The sequence below is a fragment of the Danio rerio genome, chromosome 11 (genome assembly GCF_049306965.1).
Source record: "Danio rerio strain Tuebingen ecotype United States chromosome 11, GRCz12tu, whole genome shotgun sequence".
Lineage (NCBI taxonomy): Eukaryota > Metazoa > Chordata > Actinopteri > Cypriniformes > Danionidae > Danio > Danio rerio.
In genome coordinates this window covers 39,303,881-39,320,152 of record NC_133186.1, presented here as the reverse complement: position 1 = coordinate 39,320,152, position 16,272 = coordinate 39,303,881, and the positions used below count along the sequence as shown (strand labels likewise).

Sequence of the window (16,272 nt, the reverse complement as noted above, 5' to 3'; positions counted from 1 at the left end):
TTTTAAAAGCTGAATGAGATCCAAAATTGTACGTTTATATAATTATTAATCACATGGTCCGGCTTTAAAAGTGAGGGGGATGTATCCCCCCTGTAGCCCCCGGTTGCTACGCCCCTGAATACAGGGTGCCCAAACTCGGTCCTGGAATTTAGTTCCAACCCCAATTCACTCTAATCAGTCATTAATACATAAAATAAAATTGGAAGGTGCCATAACTTGAACCTATGTGACTGAAATTAGGTGAGAACATGTATCGCCCATACACATAAACCAATTTTAACAACATTTTAGATGATTGCGCAACATCTCTCTAATGTAGGTGTCAGTGTCAGTATGGTTAAGAAAACACTATAGTATTTACTATAAATTACTATAGTATATTCTCATGTGGGTGTCTGACAGCTGAAAATAGATCTGGTAGCGGATATTGCAACCTTGGATACTTTTTAGTTTTACCTTGCACTTTTTAACGGTGGCTCAGCGGTTAGCACTGTTATCTCACAGCAAGAAGGTCATTGGTTCAAGCCAGTTGGCATTTCTGTGTGGAGTTTGCATGTTTTCCCAATGTTGGTGTGGATTTCCACCAGGTGCTCTGGTTTCCCCCACACATTCCTGCTATAGGTGAACTCATTCATTTTCTTTTCGGGTTAGTCCTTTTATAATCTGGGGTGGCCACAGCAGAATGAACTGCCAGCTTATCCAGCATATGTTTTTCACAGCGGATGCCCTTCCAGCTGCAACCCATCACTAGGAAACACCCATACACTCTCACATTTACATACATACACTACAGACAATTTTTAGCTTACCCAATTCACCTATACCACATGAGCTTGTGAGGGAAACTGGAGCACCCGGAGGAAACCCACGTGAACATGGGGAGAACATGCAAACTCCACACAGAAATGCCAACTGACCCAGCTGAGGCTCGAACCAGCTATCTTCTTGCTGTGAAGCGATCGTGCTACCCACTGTGCCATCTTGACGCCCCTATGTGAACTGAATAAGCTAAATTGGTCGTAGAGTATGAGTGTGTGTGTGAATTTGAGAGTGAATGGGTGTTTTGCAGTACTGGGTAACGGCTAGAAGGGCATCCGATACATAAAACATATGCTGGAATAATTGGTGGTTCATTCTGCTGTGGTAATCCCTGATTAATAAAGGGACTAAGCTGAACGAATATGATTGAATGTAGAGTTTCAAATAATAAAAAACAGCAACACATTGAATTAAAAGTTTCATTTTGAAAGACTAAAATTGTTATTTTTCTTTTTAAAATATATATATATAATAATAAAAACACTTAGACTTTAAACTTTTTACAGGTTATCTGAAGAGCTTAGAAATCAATACAATCTACATTTAAAACCCGTTTGAAAAGCTACAAAAACAAACATGAACGCCTGCAAAATTTGGAAGCATTCTTTTATATAACATCTAAAACTGAAACCTGCTAATCTGCCGTAAAAATCAACAATGTGACACACGATTTTATTTTTAGCACTTCTGCATGCGTTCTTCAATGTACAGGCTCATGTCATGTGACAGTCACAGAGGAAATTGTGAATGGTGATTGGCTGAAATACCCAATAAGTCATTTAATTATTGAAGCTGTTACAGGGAGAAACCATTATATCGGTTAGCCAGGTAAGCGGACACCAGCCGTAAAACTATCCCGCTCTCACAGTGAGCTCAGGGCCTGTCTGACCCTGCCACTGCTCACATCTCAAAAACACATGGACTTTATTAGAGCTTCGTCATGGGTTTTCTGACACCATTTCAACAGGTTCAGAAAAGCAACAATCCCAAAGGTGAGCTAATATTGTCAGTTACATTTTGTTAGTATTTTCTGCTCAAAACTTATGATATGTTGAATTCACGACAGGTTTTGATAGTAATTTCTGCTCAAAATGTATGAAATGTTGAATGTATGACAGATTTTAATAGTATTTTCTGCTCAAAATTTATGAAATGTTGAATGTACAACAAAGTTTGGTGATATTTTCCACTCAAAATATTTAAAATGTTGAGTTAACAACAGGTTTCGATAGAATTTTCTACTCAAAATGTATGAAATTTTGAATGTACGAAAGATTTTGATAGTATTATTTGCTCAAAACTTATGAAATGTTAAATTCATGACAGGTTTTGATAGTATTTTTCTGCTCAAAACTTATGAAATGTTGAATGTACAACAGGTTTTAATAATATCATCTGCTCGAAACTTATGAAATGTTAAATTCATGACAGGTTTTGATAGTATTTTCTGCTCAAAACTTACAAAATGTTGAATGTACGACAGGTTTTAATAGTATTTTCTGCTCAAAATTTATGAAATGTTGAATGTACAACAAATTTTGGTGGTATTTTCCACTCAAAATATTTAAAATGTTGATTTAGCAACAGGTTTCGATAGAATTTTCTACTCAAAATGTATGAAATTTTGAATGTACGAAAGGTTTTGATAGTATTATTTGCTCAAAACTTATGAAATGTTAAATTCATGACAGGTTTTGATAGTATTCTCTGCTCAAAACCTATGAAATGTTGAATGGATGACATGTTTTGATAGTATTTTCTTCTCAAAACTTATGAAATGTTGAATGTATCTGCTCAAAACATATGAAATGTTGAATGTACGACAGGTTTTGATAGTATTTTGTACTCAAAATTTATGAAATGTTAAATTCATGACAGGTTTTGATAGTATTTTCCGCTCAAAACTTACAAAATGTTGAATGTACGACAGGTTTTAATAGTATTTTCTGCTCAAAATGTATGAAATGTTGAATGTATGACAGGTTTTATTAGTATTTTCTGCTCAAAACTTATGAAATGTTGAATTTTGGTGTCCGTCTAAAAATGACAAACTAATTTTATCTACAAAACAATAAGCTTATTAAATTAAGTAAAGTGTCTAATTTAATGCATCAAATACTAAATTTTAAAATTCATTAAATTAAATGATCTTTCACTTAGCATAAATGATAAAAAATTATAATTCTGTTGTTTAAAGTAGGCTACTTATTAAGTGTAAGTGATCAAACGAATATGTATTATATCGTACGTACATCCCACACAACTACTTCATGTTGTCCCAACTTAATTGCTTTTACAAATTTAAGTAGACTGAACATAAAATAGTTAAGTTGTGTCGAAAAAATCTTAAGAATTTTGTTGTTTTAGCAAATTTTAAATAAGTAATTTAAACAAGCTGCAAACAATTCGTCGAGTATTTTTGTGTAATTGATTTTACAAATTTAAGAAACAGTTTAAAACAGTTAGCTTGTCCCGAAAAAATCGTAAGAATTCTGTTGTTTCAGCGCATTTTAAATAAGCAATTTGAACAAGAAGAAACAAATGGGGAAAACAAGAGTGGTAACAAAAGATTAAAAATTGCAATAACTAAATAGTTTGATTCTGCACTGTGATGCTTAAATACAATAAAAATGATGTCGGCAAAATTGTTGCAAGCAATTTATTTGGGTTGAATTTAAACAAATTAAATTTAGTAGTGCTGTCGCCTCACAGCAAGAAGGTCGCTGGGTCGCTGGTTCGATACTCGGCTCAGTTGGCGTGTCTGTGTGGAGTTTGCATGTTCTCCCTGCGTTTCCTCCGGGTGCTCCGGTTTCCCCCACAGTCCAAAGCCATGCAGTACAGGTGAATTAGGTAGGCTAAATTGTCCATAGTAAATGAGTGTGTGTGTGAATGAGTGTGTGTGGATGTTTCCCAGAGATGGGTTGCGGTTGGAAGGGCATCCGCTGTGTAAAAACGTGCTGAATAAGTTGGCGGTTCATTCCGCTGTGGCGACCCTGGATTAATAAAGGGACTAAGCTGAAAAGAAAATGAATGAATGAATGAATGAATGTTGAAATTAATTAGTTTTTTTTTAATTCAGCCCAAATAAATAGTTTACAAGCACTTAACCTAACAAATAAAGCAAGGAATCATCTTTAAATACTTTTTTTTAGTAGAGTCTTTATGATAGGTCTTGAAATATTATTTTTTATTGAGTAAGTCTGACAAGATTTTTTGGGTATAACACTGAATGACATACTGTATGGCGTGCATGTCTGTAAATCATGGTAAATAAGTATATTGGTCTTATTTTGCTATTTAAACTGTATCGCACTTATTGTTTTGATACTCGAAAACCCTTTGTTCTTTGACTTATATCTCAGATCTCAATTTTTTACTCACTAAGCTCAGGAATATCATTGCAGTTTATGCTATTTGGATAGAGTGCAAAGAATATTCCAGACGTGACTGGTAATGTGAGAGATGAGTATGAGTTTCTGAGTTGAGCAGGAGGTGAACAACTTGTCTTTTGTAAAGGTGGCAAACAGATATTTTGAGGTGTTGCATGAAACATTACAGTTTTATCCTTTAACTTGAGGTTGAGCTTCAATAAATTAAACAAATGCAATGCAATTCAATGCAACATACCCGAATGAATAAGTATTGACTGCAGTGGGGGAGGATTTGCATTATATTACTGTTATACACTCACAGGCCACTTTATTAGGTACACCTGTCCAACTGCTTATTAACGCAAATTTCTTATCAGCCAATGACATGGAAGCAACTCAATGCATTTAGGCATGTAGACATGGTCAAGACGATCTGCTGCAGTTCAAACCGAGCATCAGAATGGGGAAGAAAGGTGATTTAAGTGATTTTAAATGTGGCACAGTTGTTGGTGCATGACGCGCTTAGAAACTGCTGCTCTTCAGAAATTTTCAGGCACAACTAGGGTTGTGTATCTTACAGAGAACGGTCTGAAAAAGAGAAACTATCCAGAGAGCGGCAATTCTGTGGGCGCAAATGCCTTGTTGATGCCAGAGGTCAGAGGAGAATGGACAGACTGTTTCCAGCTGATAGAAAGGCAACAGTAACTCAAATAACCACTCGTTACAACCAAGGTCTGCAGAAGAGCATGTCTGAATGCACAACACGTCCAACCTTGAGGCAGATTGGTTACAGCAGCAGAAGACCATGGTGGGTGCCACTCCTGTCAGCTAAGAACAGCAAACTGAAGCTACAATTCACACAGGCTCAACAAAATTAGACAATAGAAGATTGGAAAAACGTTGATGAGTTTTGATTTTTGCTTCTACATTCAAATGGTATAGGGTCAGAATTTGGCGTCAACAACATGAAAGCATAGATCCATCCTGCTTTGTATGGAAAGTTTAGGCTGGTTGTGGTGGTGGTGTAATGGTGTGGGGATATTTTCTTGGCAAACTTTGTGCCCTTTAGTAGCAATTAAGCATTGTGTCAAGGCCACAGCCTACTGAGTACTGTTGCTGACCATGCCCATCCCTTTATGACTACAGCAGGGGTCACCAACCTTCTGGAGAGCTACTTCTTGAGTACCGATTAGTGTGAAGGGCTACCACTTATTAAATAACACATTTTTCTTAATTTACTTTTAATTATATGTAATTATTAATAATTAATAATATTTATCTATGTGAAGACATTGATCATGTTAATGATTACAAGTAGTTGTCAACAATGATTTAACAAGTTAGATAAATATCAATATGCAACACTTTATTTGTCTGAAATAGTCTTTAAATTTTTTTTAAAAATATATAACTTAAAGTAATTTTCAAATTTACACCAATGCAAGTGTGATTTAAAAAGAATACCTATAAAAATATTTGATGCAGCTTACTCATATGTGGTGCTGTGGTGAGCTATTTTTAGAACAGGCCCGCGGGCAACTCATGTGAACCTGGCGGGCTACCTGGTGCCCATGGGCACCATGTTGGTGACCCCTGGACTACAGTGTAGCCATCTTCTGATGGCTACTTCCAGCAGGATAACACACAATGTCATAAAGCGCTAATTATCTTAGACAGATTTCTTCAACATGAGTTCACTGTACTCAAATGGCCTCAACAGTCACCAGATCCAATAGAGCACCTTTGGGATGTGGTGGAATGGGAAATTCGCATCATGGATGTGCAGCCGACAAATCTGCAGCTATCATGTCAATATGGACCAAAATCTCTGAGTAATTTTTCCAGTGCCTTGTTGAATCCATGCCATGAAGGATTAAGGCAGTTCTGAAGGCAAAAAGGGGTCCAACCCGGTACTAATAAGGTATACTTAATAAAGTGGCCGGTGAGTGTATTTTTGCTATTTACGTTTCACCTCTTCTGAAATTCCGCATATTTTTGCTGTGCTGTATAAAGCAGGTTTCTTCTGGAAATTCAGATTAAAGATTTCCTCTTTGAAAATGATTACTCGAGGGAAGTCCTAACTCTCTGAGCTCTAATCGCATGTTCTTGAAGAAGGCCTTCATTTTCTTGTGCTGAGTAGGTCATTTCCGCACATAGACTCCTATATGCAACCATCTCCTACAGGAAAAAATACTAGTAATTTATAGTAAACTAAATATATCTGTTTTTGACGAATGTTTTACGATAAAAATGTAAAATGACCAAAGGTAATTTCTAGTGTTGAAAAAACTACCGTGTTTGCTATTCTGAATTACAAACATTGAAGGAATCATTAATTTGTGTAATGTTAGGCTATTAGGCGTGACCAAACAAGAAACATTTAGCTGTTTTCCTTTTTTGAGTATTCTAAAATATGAAAATAAGTTAATATCTGAAATTGATTATAAAAAGGATAAGTTTTGTTCTATTTTCTTTCATTTAGCCAAGGGCTAGGCTAGTTCACACACTATCGACTATCCCGCACAAGTTTAGGGAAAGTAACGTTAAATGATGACAGAATTTAAATTTTTTGGTGATCTATATCCTTTATAAATTCTTGTCATTTATTTACCCATTCAATTCCTTTGAATAAATGTAAAGCATATTACATATTACATGTACATGTATGTAAAACATATTACATATTATCTTGAACATAACAATGCTCAAGATATCAGTCTGTATTGTAGCCAATATTTAGCCTATTGTGTACAACATAAGAGAAAGTTTATTTATTTATTTATTTATTCATTGCATTATAACACAATTACAATAAGGCAATATTTGAATAATAACTTTCAACTACATTTATAGAACATAGCACAAATAGTAAAATCAATATAATAGTATTATAAAAAGATACACTAAAAGATAAACCGTAGAATACACACACACACACACACACACACACACACACACACACACACAAAGAAAAAAAATACAAGAAAGAAAGAGAGAGAAAAAAAACTTTACACCGGGTCTTCTATTAATTTACTTTTTTTTTCAATAAGTTAAACAGTGTTCTTCCACATTTTGATTGTAGCAACTTTAAATATTTACAATATAACCAAAATTTCTTTTGGAAAACTAAAAATTATGGTTTTGTTTTAAGGCACTTGCATTTATGAATAGAAAATTTCCCCAAAATTAGAATATTGTTCAATACAAATTGAATATTAAAATCTTTCCCTAATAAACCAAAGAAAATATCATTTTTAGAAAATTGGGAGGACAACCTGAGAGAAATTTTTAACCACTCGAATGAATCAGACCAAAATGTTCTGCTATATAAACGTTCAAAAAATATATGTGCAGTCGTTTCAATGATAACCTTACAGAATGTACAATTGTTGTGATCAAAATGAAATCTATTGCTAAGAAACTCTGAAGATGGTTAAATATCAGTGAAAATTTTAAAATGTACTTCTTTAGTTTTGGGAGGTATTGGGAAAGAAATAAACAATTGTTTTTAATTCGATAATAAAGCTCTTGGAAAAAAAGAAAATACACATTATTTCTATTAGCTTGTATTGTAAATTTGTAAATTTATCTTGGGTTAATATTGATCTTATTATTTTATTAGGTATTTCACTCAGAATAAAATCTTGTCCATTTAGAGAAAGTGACACCCGCAACTGAATAATGACTCAAGTGATCCCGTGAAGTGATCCATTTGAGCGAATCGATTCCTCAAATGATTCCGAGTCCTCGTCACCAAAGTGAGCTCGGTTTGTGCGTGCACAGCCAGAGGGGGAGTTCAGCTCATTTCACCGTTCACCGACGCCGCGTGACGCTAAAACACGGGCAGCGCGCGCGCCCAACGCGAGGAAAAGCTCTCGCGCTCTCTCACGCGCAAAACAACGAACGAATACTGATGAATCTGAATTCACCGTGTCAGATCGGACCCAAGCGTTTTAATCGATGTCGGAGTTTTATCTCTGGATATAAGCCGAATCATCATCATCATCCTCAGCTGAAAGGAAAGACCTCATCAAAGGTACGATATTCACGCAGCGGCCTGACGTTTTGCGGGTTAAAATGGATCTTTCCTAAACAAACATTCATTTCGCATCCGTGTCAGAGCCGAAAAGATGCTGATGATGCTGATGCAGAGGACTTTGCGCTCGTTTTGGACCCTAGTGTTGTCACTGCTTGTCATAATCAGGCGTTTTTTAAAGAAATGAACAGTCGGTGAATGTGTAGACGCATCACAGCTGCTGTATCTGAACAGCTTCTAAGGAAACACACAGATTGAATATGAAAATTAATAGAGCATTTCATATTCGGAGAGCAGCAGTCCTATTTTCCAATAGTCACGATACGCATGTCATCAAATATTGTGCATCTACAATACTGTGAGACGTTAGAAGGATGATATGTGTCACAATCCTAGATAGTTTTAGCTTTAACAAGGAAACAAACCAAACAATCGTTTTATTGTAGGTATTTGCCTCTTTTGTAAATTATAAAGTCAATAAGGAGCTATATTACATTATTAGTGTTCATCATTGTCATGCATGACGTCTGAATGAAAAATATACCTAATACATTAGCCAGTGCTGACAAAGATAACAGTGCACTTAATAACCTATTTGATTAGTGTTAAGATGTATTATATATATATATATATATAGAATGACAAGCAGAGCATTGGCTTGAATTTGGACACATTTGGATGCAGTGTCTTAGGTTTTCACGATTCGATGGAAGTCAAATGCTTTCAGGGAAATGTATACAGGCGATATGACCTTTCCATGCATGTCTTCATTTCCTCTGCGGGGCCTAGTGGTTCAAGGACTCTGATGCATATGTGTGACATTTGTGGATCTCGTAATCCTGGATGTGTGCTTTTTTGCTTGTATGTGATGATTTCGTTTTGCTGTTGTTTGTGGATAATGTCTGTTTTTATGTGGGTAGTGTGATCCTCTGCCATTATGCATCTGTTTGCAGGCTGGTATTCATTGGGTCACGCTACACGCATTGATTTTTCCACAGACTGTAACTTTTTTTGTGTGTGTGTGACATTATCCTAATAATACCTCGTCATTTTAGCAGCATGTTATGCTTTTCCTTCTTGCTTCTTCGTTTATTTATTTATTTATTTATTGCTTACAGCTCACTGTGTATGCTGCTCATTGTATTGTGGCACTAAAATGTTCAGTAATGGATGTTTGTAGTTTTGATAGATTTGAAGGACATGAAACGCATGATAGTGCTGATAATATTTGTAAGTGCAAATGTGTTATGTATTATTAAAATGTGGCAGTAAAAATGTAATAATATGTAAAGCTTTGCAATAAAGTTCCATTTTTAAACAATAGTTAAAATAAAACAATCAGAAATCAAATGTTTTAAAGTAACGATCAAATCGTTGTAATGCGTTTATTCTTAGTTATTGTTAATTTTAACATTTACTAATTTATTTATTTGACTGTTAATACGATTTAATTAGATTTTATGTGTAAACACAAGCTAGTTACATAATTTTATAGTAATTAACAGGAATCACTTATGAAATATACTTCTAAAGCATTTATTTTGTTAATTTAATTCGTAATTTATTTGACTTTTATTTGACATTTAAACTAATAATGAATTATTAAAATAAAAACATTGCATCTCTTAATATTGTTTAATGTACCAGCTAACATAGATATATATACTAGATATCGCATAGGGACCCTGAGTCAATAACACCGCCACATTGGTACAGTGCTCCCGGGACAAATGTCATTCAACCGCACTAGTCAAGACAGTGTTATTACGTGAAGATGCGGGACTTTAGCGCTGTCTACGGGTGTAGTAACGAGCAAACAAAGAAAACAAAGCACAAAGGCAGAACATTTCATAGGTAATATTACGTTGTTTTTTTTCTGTTTTTGTATGTTCTGAACTTTTGTGCTAATCAGGTAACGTTATTGATGATAACAGTCACTTACTGCATTAACCATAAGGCAAAGCAGCTCCAACTCGCACTAAACACTCGGCTTATGCTAGTTTTGTTGAATAAAATCAGCAAACAATGCAAAAGAAATATGACAACGAGATGCTGCGCTGCCAAAAACTTGTATTATTGTCGGCTAACGTTAGTGAAAGTGTCGTTCGGGGGATTCATTCACAAATGAATCGCTCCCTCCGTCAGTATGAGAGGTGAAAGCAGGAGAGGAGGTGTGTTTCAGGACATGATTAGATCAAATTTATCAGGGAGGGTGAATAGTACATATCTGTACACACAAACACAAGCTTTTTGTCAGGAATGCCCGTGCGGTCACTGATCCATCGATGTAGAAAAGTGATGTCAAATTATAATTTTTTTTAATTAGAAAAAAAAATTACATACTAACATCCAGGAAAAATCCAGATCATAGATATATGTGTATATCTCTGGCTTTGGATGGCCACAGTCCTCCACTGTCCCTTGGTCCCGCATTCATTTCAAAGGAGCGCTACCCTGTAGCAAGATGGCGGCGCTATTGACGCATTCCGTCCAATAGACAACAATAGGCCAGGCGACATCTAATGTATATATCTATGAACATAAACGAACAAGATTTTTTTTGTATTAAAGGTCACCTATAACCAATCTTTTTTTGAACATAAATGTATGTTAGCTGTGTGTGTACACAACAATGTTATAACAGTAAAGGTCCACCCACTCCTTTTATAAATGAGCCATGAATCAAAAAGAGAGTTTCAAAGCATTAGCAATTTTCTCAGTAAATTGACATCACTTTAAAACAAACTCTGCCCTATTCACCTTATTCTGCGCTGACGAGCGGGCGCAGCCATTTGAATCTTTTTGGCATGAGACTTCCGGTCTCATTCACTTCCATTCATTTTTAGACATTAAAAACTGCTCGTTTCACTGTTTGATGTTGCAAACTGATATTTCATTCTTGTATTATTCTACTCGGTCTGTATAGTCATGCTAACATTTGTTTGTAGAGCAAGTAGTCTGACAGTTTTTTGCCGTTTATTGTTCCTAGTCATTTCTCCCATAGGCGACTGAATCGGAAGTTCGAAGACAATCGCGAAAACAGGCGCACTTCCGCATTTTAGAATAAGGTCAATAGAGTGGCAATGAAATTTGCCCTATTAGCTTAGCTCCTCCCTTAATTGAGCTGTACACAGTCTGCCATGATTATGTCCATCATAGAATGTGTAAAACCTACATATTAAGAACAGTAATTTTATTAAACTATGATATTCAGGTATTTTTATCAGCCTGATCTCACGAGAAAACGTAAGTATTTTACGTTTTGCCAGTTCAGTGACTAATTCGTATAGTTCAGTCGTACGAAATGGTACGATTTTAAAAGGAGGTGTGGCACCTAACCCCAACCGTCATTGGGGGATGAGCAAATCGTACTAAATTGTACAAATTAGATCGTACGAATTCATACGAATTAGCCACTAAATGAAAAAGTTACGAATTGCCGTGAGATTGTGTTGATTTTTATGTATTCAATTTGTTGCTTGAGTCAAATAAACTGCATTTACAGCAGAAGATACAATATTTGACCTTTTTAATTTTAATTCACAGACTGCATCAACTGTAGAAGATATTGCAGAGTCACTTTATTTTGATTGTCCCTTTAACGCATTTTGTTGAATTTAGTTACATTGTATCTACATGCCAACTAATTCTCAATAGGTCAGTATGTTGGGTGGGGTTAGTGTAAGTTGACATGTACTTTCAAAGTTTCTCATATTCAGTTAAATGTCTGTTAAAGTAGCAGTATCAGCAGGTATTAAACATACATTCTACTAATACTCAAATGAGAAGTAATTGGCATGTAGTTGCAATGCAACTTTTAGTGAACAAAAAGCAATAGGGGCCATCGAAATAAAGTGTTACCGATATTGCATTTGACATTCCTTTCAATTTATTTCACAGACTGCTTCAACAGTAGAAGATACTGTATTTTAGATTGCTTTCAGTTACATCGCTTGTTTTCATCTCCTTTTACACTTGAACAACTCAACGAATGCTTAGGTCTATTTGACCGACTATATTATCGATGCTGTAAAAGGTACTCCATGAACTTGAAAAAAGCCAATCTTTTGCCAGACGTTTTCAGTGGCTGAACAACACTTTTTTGCATATAAGCCCATTCATAAACAAGAACACAATCAACATAAGCTTTGTGTGGCTGCATAACAAACTGCATAACGTCATTTCCCTACAGCATGCAATTGTAATTCCGATATTGATTTTTGATTCTGCATTTTTGGCAGAAGCCCTTTCTAAAACAATGTCTTTTTCATGGATACAAGGCCACGTTGGTCTTTCAGAAACAAGTTCAGGTTGATGCAGAGTTTACCTGATGTCTCTGTCAGTTGTAGATCCGAGCTTCACATGAAAGCGCGAGCGACATATCTTTTTGCTTAAAGAGGCTGCGCAGAAATTCACATTTAAATTTGTTGACACAGTTTGAGATACCTGTCGTAATTGAGTTATTTGTCTGTCAATCTTTAATTGGATGAGCATTTTTTAGTTTTATGCCTTACCTAGAATATAAAAAAATATATAAATACATTTAGATTATTTACTTTAATCAGTACTATGGGAATGTGAAGAGAATTTCAACCAGCACAACAAAAGTGTTTCTAAAGACAGTGACCCACTACACCTTTAATTTGCATTAATAGAGCCAAATATTCACTGTATTTCTTATTGTATGTTAATGCTATTAACTCAAGAGATCTTACGAGTTACTGAATGTAGAACAAGATTTATGTGCTTTTAATTTAATACTGAATTTAGCTAGGTCTAATGCTCCTTTATAAAAGATTAATATAGCAGGTAAGTTGTGTTTCACATTTAAACCTTTTTTAAATGAAAGGGAGTTATATTAGTATTAGGGGTGTCACGATTTCGATTTTTAATCGCAATCGATCGAAATTTATGCTCAACTTCGATTATCGAATCAAAAAATAGAATCGTTGATGCTGCCACGCCCCCATGTCACGTTAGCTTGGCTTGCCAAGCGGGAAAAAAACATGCTTGTTGAATTGCTTGTTAAACTGCAGACGCAGGAGACCCGTCGACAGAACTTTAACCCTCTCCTCTTTCAATGAAGTCGCCAGTGTGGAAGTATTTTGGATTTCCAGTTAGTTATGTTGACAACGTTCGTGTTGTCGACAAAAAAAAACACAGTTTACAAGCTCTTCAATGTACGTAATACGGTTGGGATGATAGACGATAGCTGCATCACGATCCTCCGCCCCGCTCCCGTTGCAAATCCGCTCGCGAAAAATACACACTCAGGCCCTGTTTACACTAATATGTCTTTGTTTTTAAATGGCATTTTAGAACGACAACGATCCACATCCACACTGGCGTGTAGCATTTCTGAGCAGCCCTCCTTCCTCTCTACCGCTGAAAACGCACATCATGTGACCACACTCACTCATTTACACACAGACGCACACACATTGTCATGCGCTCGAGACAGCGGGTCAAGGCAGTCAGCGAGTCAGTAGACTGCTTCCATTTTTTACTTTCACACAAGTACTTAGTCATTTTAGCGAACACCTCAGATACTGTTGGCTGGTTTCTGTTGGTTGTGCGTCTTTTTTACCGACGCCATTATAACGACACAGATCACTGCCTATTCACGAGTCCCGCAGAAAAAAGTGATTGACAGGTTGTAATTATTTGTGTAACTTACCTTTATTCATTTTCTGTATGATTTGTTTATGGGTAAAACAAAGACCAAGCAAGTCAGGTAGTTTAAACGGTAGGCTACTAATAATTAATTCGTTATTAATTAATTAATTATTCATAATCAAAAATCGAATCGAATCGTGACTTTAGAATCGAAAATGTAATCGAATCGAGGATTTGGAGGATCGTGACACCCTTAATTAGAATTATTAAGTGTAATTTTCAGTTTTATGAATTAGTTTTATTTTATGTAAGTTTTAAGTCATTTTATAGTTCTTGCCATTTTAATTGAAATAGTTAATTTAATTTTGTAATTTAACTAAGTGAAAATTAGAAATATTTCCTCTGAAACTAGCTAAAATAGAAAATGCCAAAATTTTATTCATTCATTCATTCATTCATTTTCTTTTTGGCTTAGTCCCTTTATTAATCGGGAGTCCCCAGAGCGGAATGATACGACAACTTATCAAGCACATGTTTTACGCAGCGGATGCCCTTCCAGTTGCAACCCATCTCTGAGAAACATCCATACACACTCATTCACACACCTATACTATGGTCAATTTAGCCTACCCAATTCACCTGTACTGCATGTCTTTGGACTGTGGGGGAAACCGGAGCACCCGGAGGAAACCCACGGGAACGAAGGGAGAACATGCAAACTCCACACAGAAACGCCAACTGACTCAGTAGAGGCTTGAACCAGCGACCTTCTTGCTGTGATGCGACAGCACTACCTACTGCAGCACTGCATCGCCAGGCCAAAGTTTTAGTTCATGATAAATAATGATGACCCTGATTTAGATGAAGTATTCCCTTTGGTTGTTTTTGGTGCCCACATCTTTCAGATGATGTACTGTTCCTGAATCTTGTTTGAGACACTGGCCTTTGGACCCAAAGACATACAGTATGCATCTTTTAGTCTTACACCCACATTGTTGCATAATATAATGTAGCTCTGAAGGAAGTCACTGCACAGCCTCCCACCATATTCTCTGCGCTTTCTCGCTATTTTTCCTCTTTCAGACCACATGCATGGTGTAACTCTCCTTTCTGTCTTTCACAGAGGCAAATTATGCCAGCAGTACCAGAGTCCCTGTCTCTGGTGACGTGCCAGCCTGTTGGTGAGATCCTCCGCTCCAGCGCCCACCCCTGTGCCCTCTCCCCTGGCAGGCCCATGCAGGTGGACGCCCCGCTCAGGCCCACGCCCGCACCATGAGCGCCAACGGCCCTGCTCCGCCTGCTGCGACTCCTGCCGCGCCCCCAGCAGCTGCCGTGCCTGTACCTTCGGTGGTACCGGTCGGATCGCTGGCCCAGAAGAAGCGGGCGCAGTATGCCAAGAGCAAAAAACAGGGCAGTTCGGCCAATACGCGGCCACAGAGAGCTCTCTTCTGCCTCAACCTCAACAACCCCATCCGCCGGGCCTGTATCAGCCTTGTGGAATGGAAGTATCCTTTACTGTTTGTAAAACTGTCAAGAACAACTATAATATTGAAGTGATGGTGATTTTTGTGTCATTATTTATTCACCCTTTACTTGTTTTAAATCTATAGGAGTTTCTTTCTTCTGTCGCACACAAAAGAAGGGATGTGGGGAAATGTTGGAAACCTGTAACCATTGAGTTTCATAGTGTTTGTTTTTTCCTACTATGAAAGTCTACTATGATAGTTACATATTTTCAGCTTTCTTCAAAATATCTTTTTTTGTGTTCAACAGAAGAAGAAAACTCATAAAGGTTTGGATCCACTTGAGGGGGGAGTACATTTTCATTTATGGGCGAATTATCACCTTAAGGACTCTAATGCTGCGTTCACACCAGACGTGGCACGCGCGTCAAACGCGAGTGATTTACATGTTAAGTCAATGCAAACGCGCGAATAGACATCCTGCGGCGCGATACGCGCGAATGGCGCAGCGCGAATGATGAGAATTGCGCGGTGCGCATGGCGCGAATGGCGTGGCGCGAATTGAACGTTTTGCACGTTTGATGCGCGAATCACTAGCAATCAAAAATCTGAACTTTAGCGGACATTCGTGCCTCGTTAACCAATCAGGAGCTTGCTCTTGTGGGGGCGTGATTGTGCCATATCGCCTGTTGTCGGTGTCCCAGGGGAAATCCCCCAGCAGACACCGACAAGAAGTTCATCAAACTGGGCTGGGCTCAGTCAGAAGCACCGCTGAAAACCTCCATCAGCCAGGTTCAGTTTCTGGAGGAGTCTATGAGCTTAAAGAGCTGGATGCACCTCTGACAGTGGCGTAGCGGACGGGCCCGCATGATTAGGGGGCCCCACGTCGTCGCGATTTTCAATAATTGAAAATCCAGGAACCGCAAAAATCAAACTCTTGGGAACAACTGTGGACGGAACCAAAGTT

At 37.1% G+C, this 16,272-nt stretch overlaps 1 protein-coding gene across 50 annotated transcripts in view; it reads left to right on the top strand.

Moving 5' to 3' along the window:
* Positions 1-1,629: 1,629 nt before the first annotated feature.
* The window catches only part of cacna1da (calcium channel, voltage-dependent, L type, alpha 1D subunit, a), a 174,670-nt gene continuing 160,027 nt past the window's right edge, over positions 1,630-16,272 (top strand). For 42 of the 50 annotated variants that reach the window (XM_073915663.1, XM_073915662.1, XM_073915656.1 and 39 more), the window contains exons 1-2: positions 7,989-8,226; positions 14,966-15,347. Coding sequence is in view for 37 of the 50 variants with exons in the window: in XM_073915630.1 (XP_073771731.1) it covers positions 15,115-15,347 (233 nt within the window). In the remaining 13 variants the exon portion in view is untranslated. 50 annotated transcript variants of the gene reach the window in all.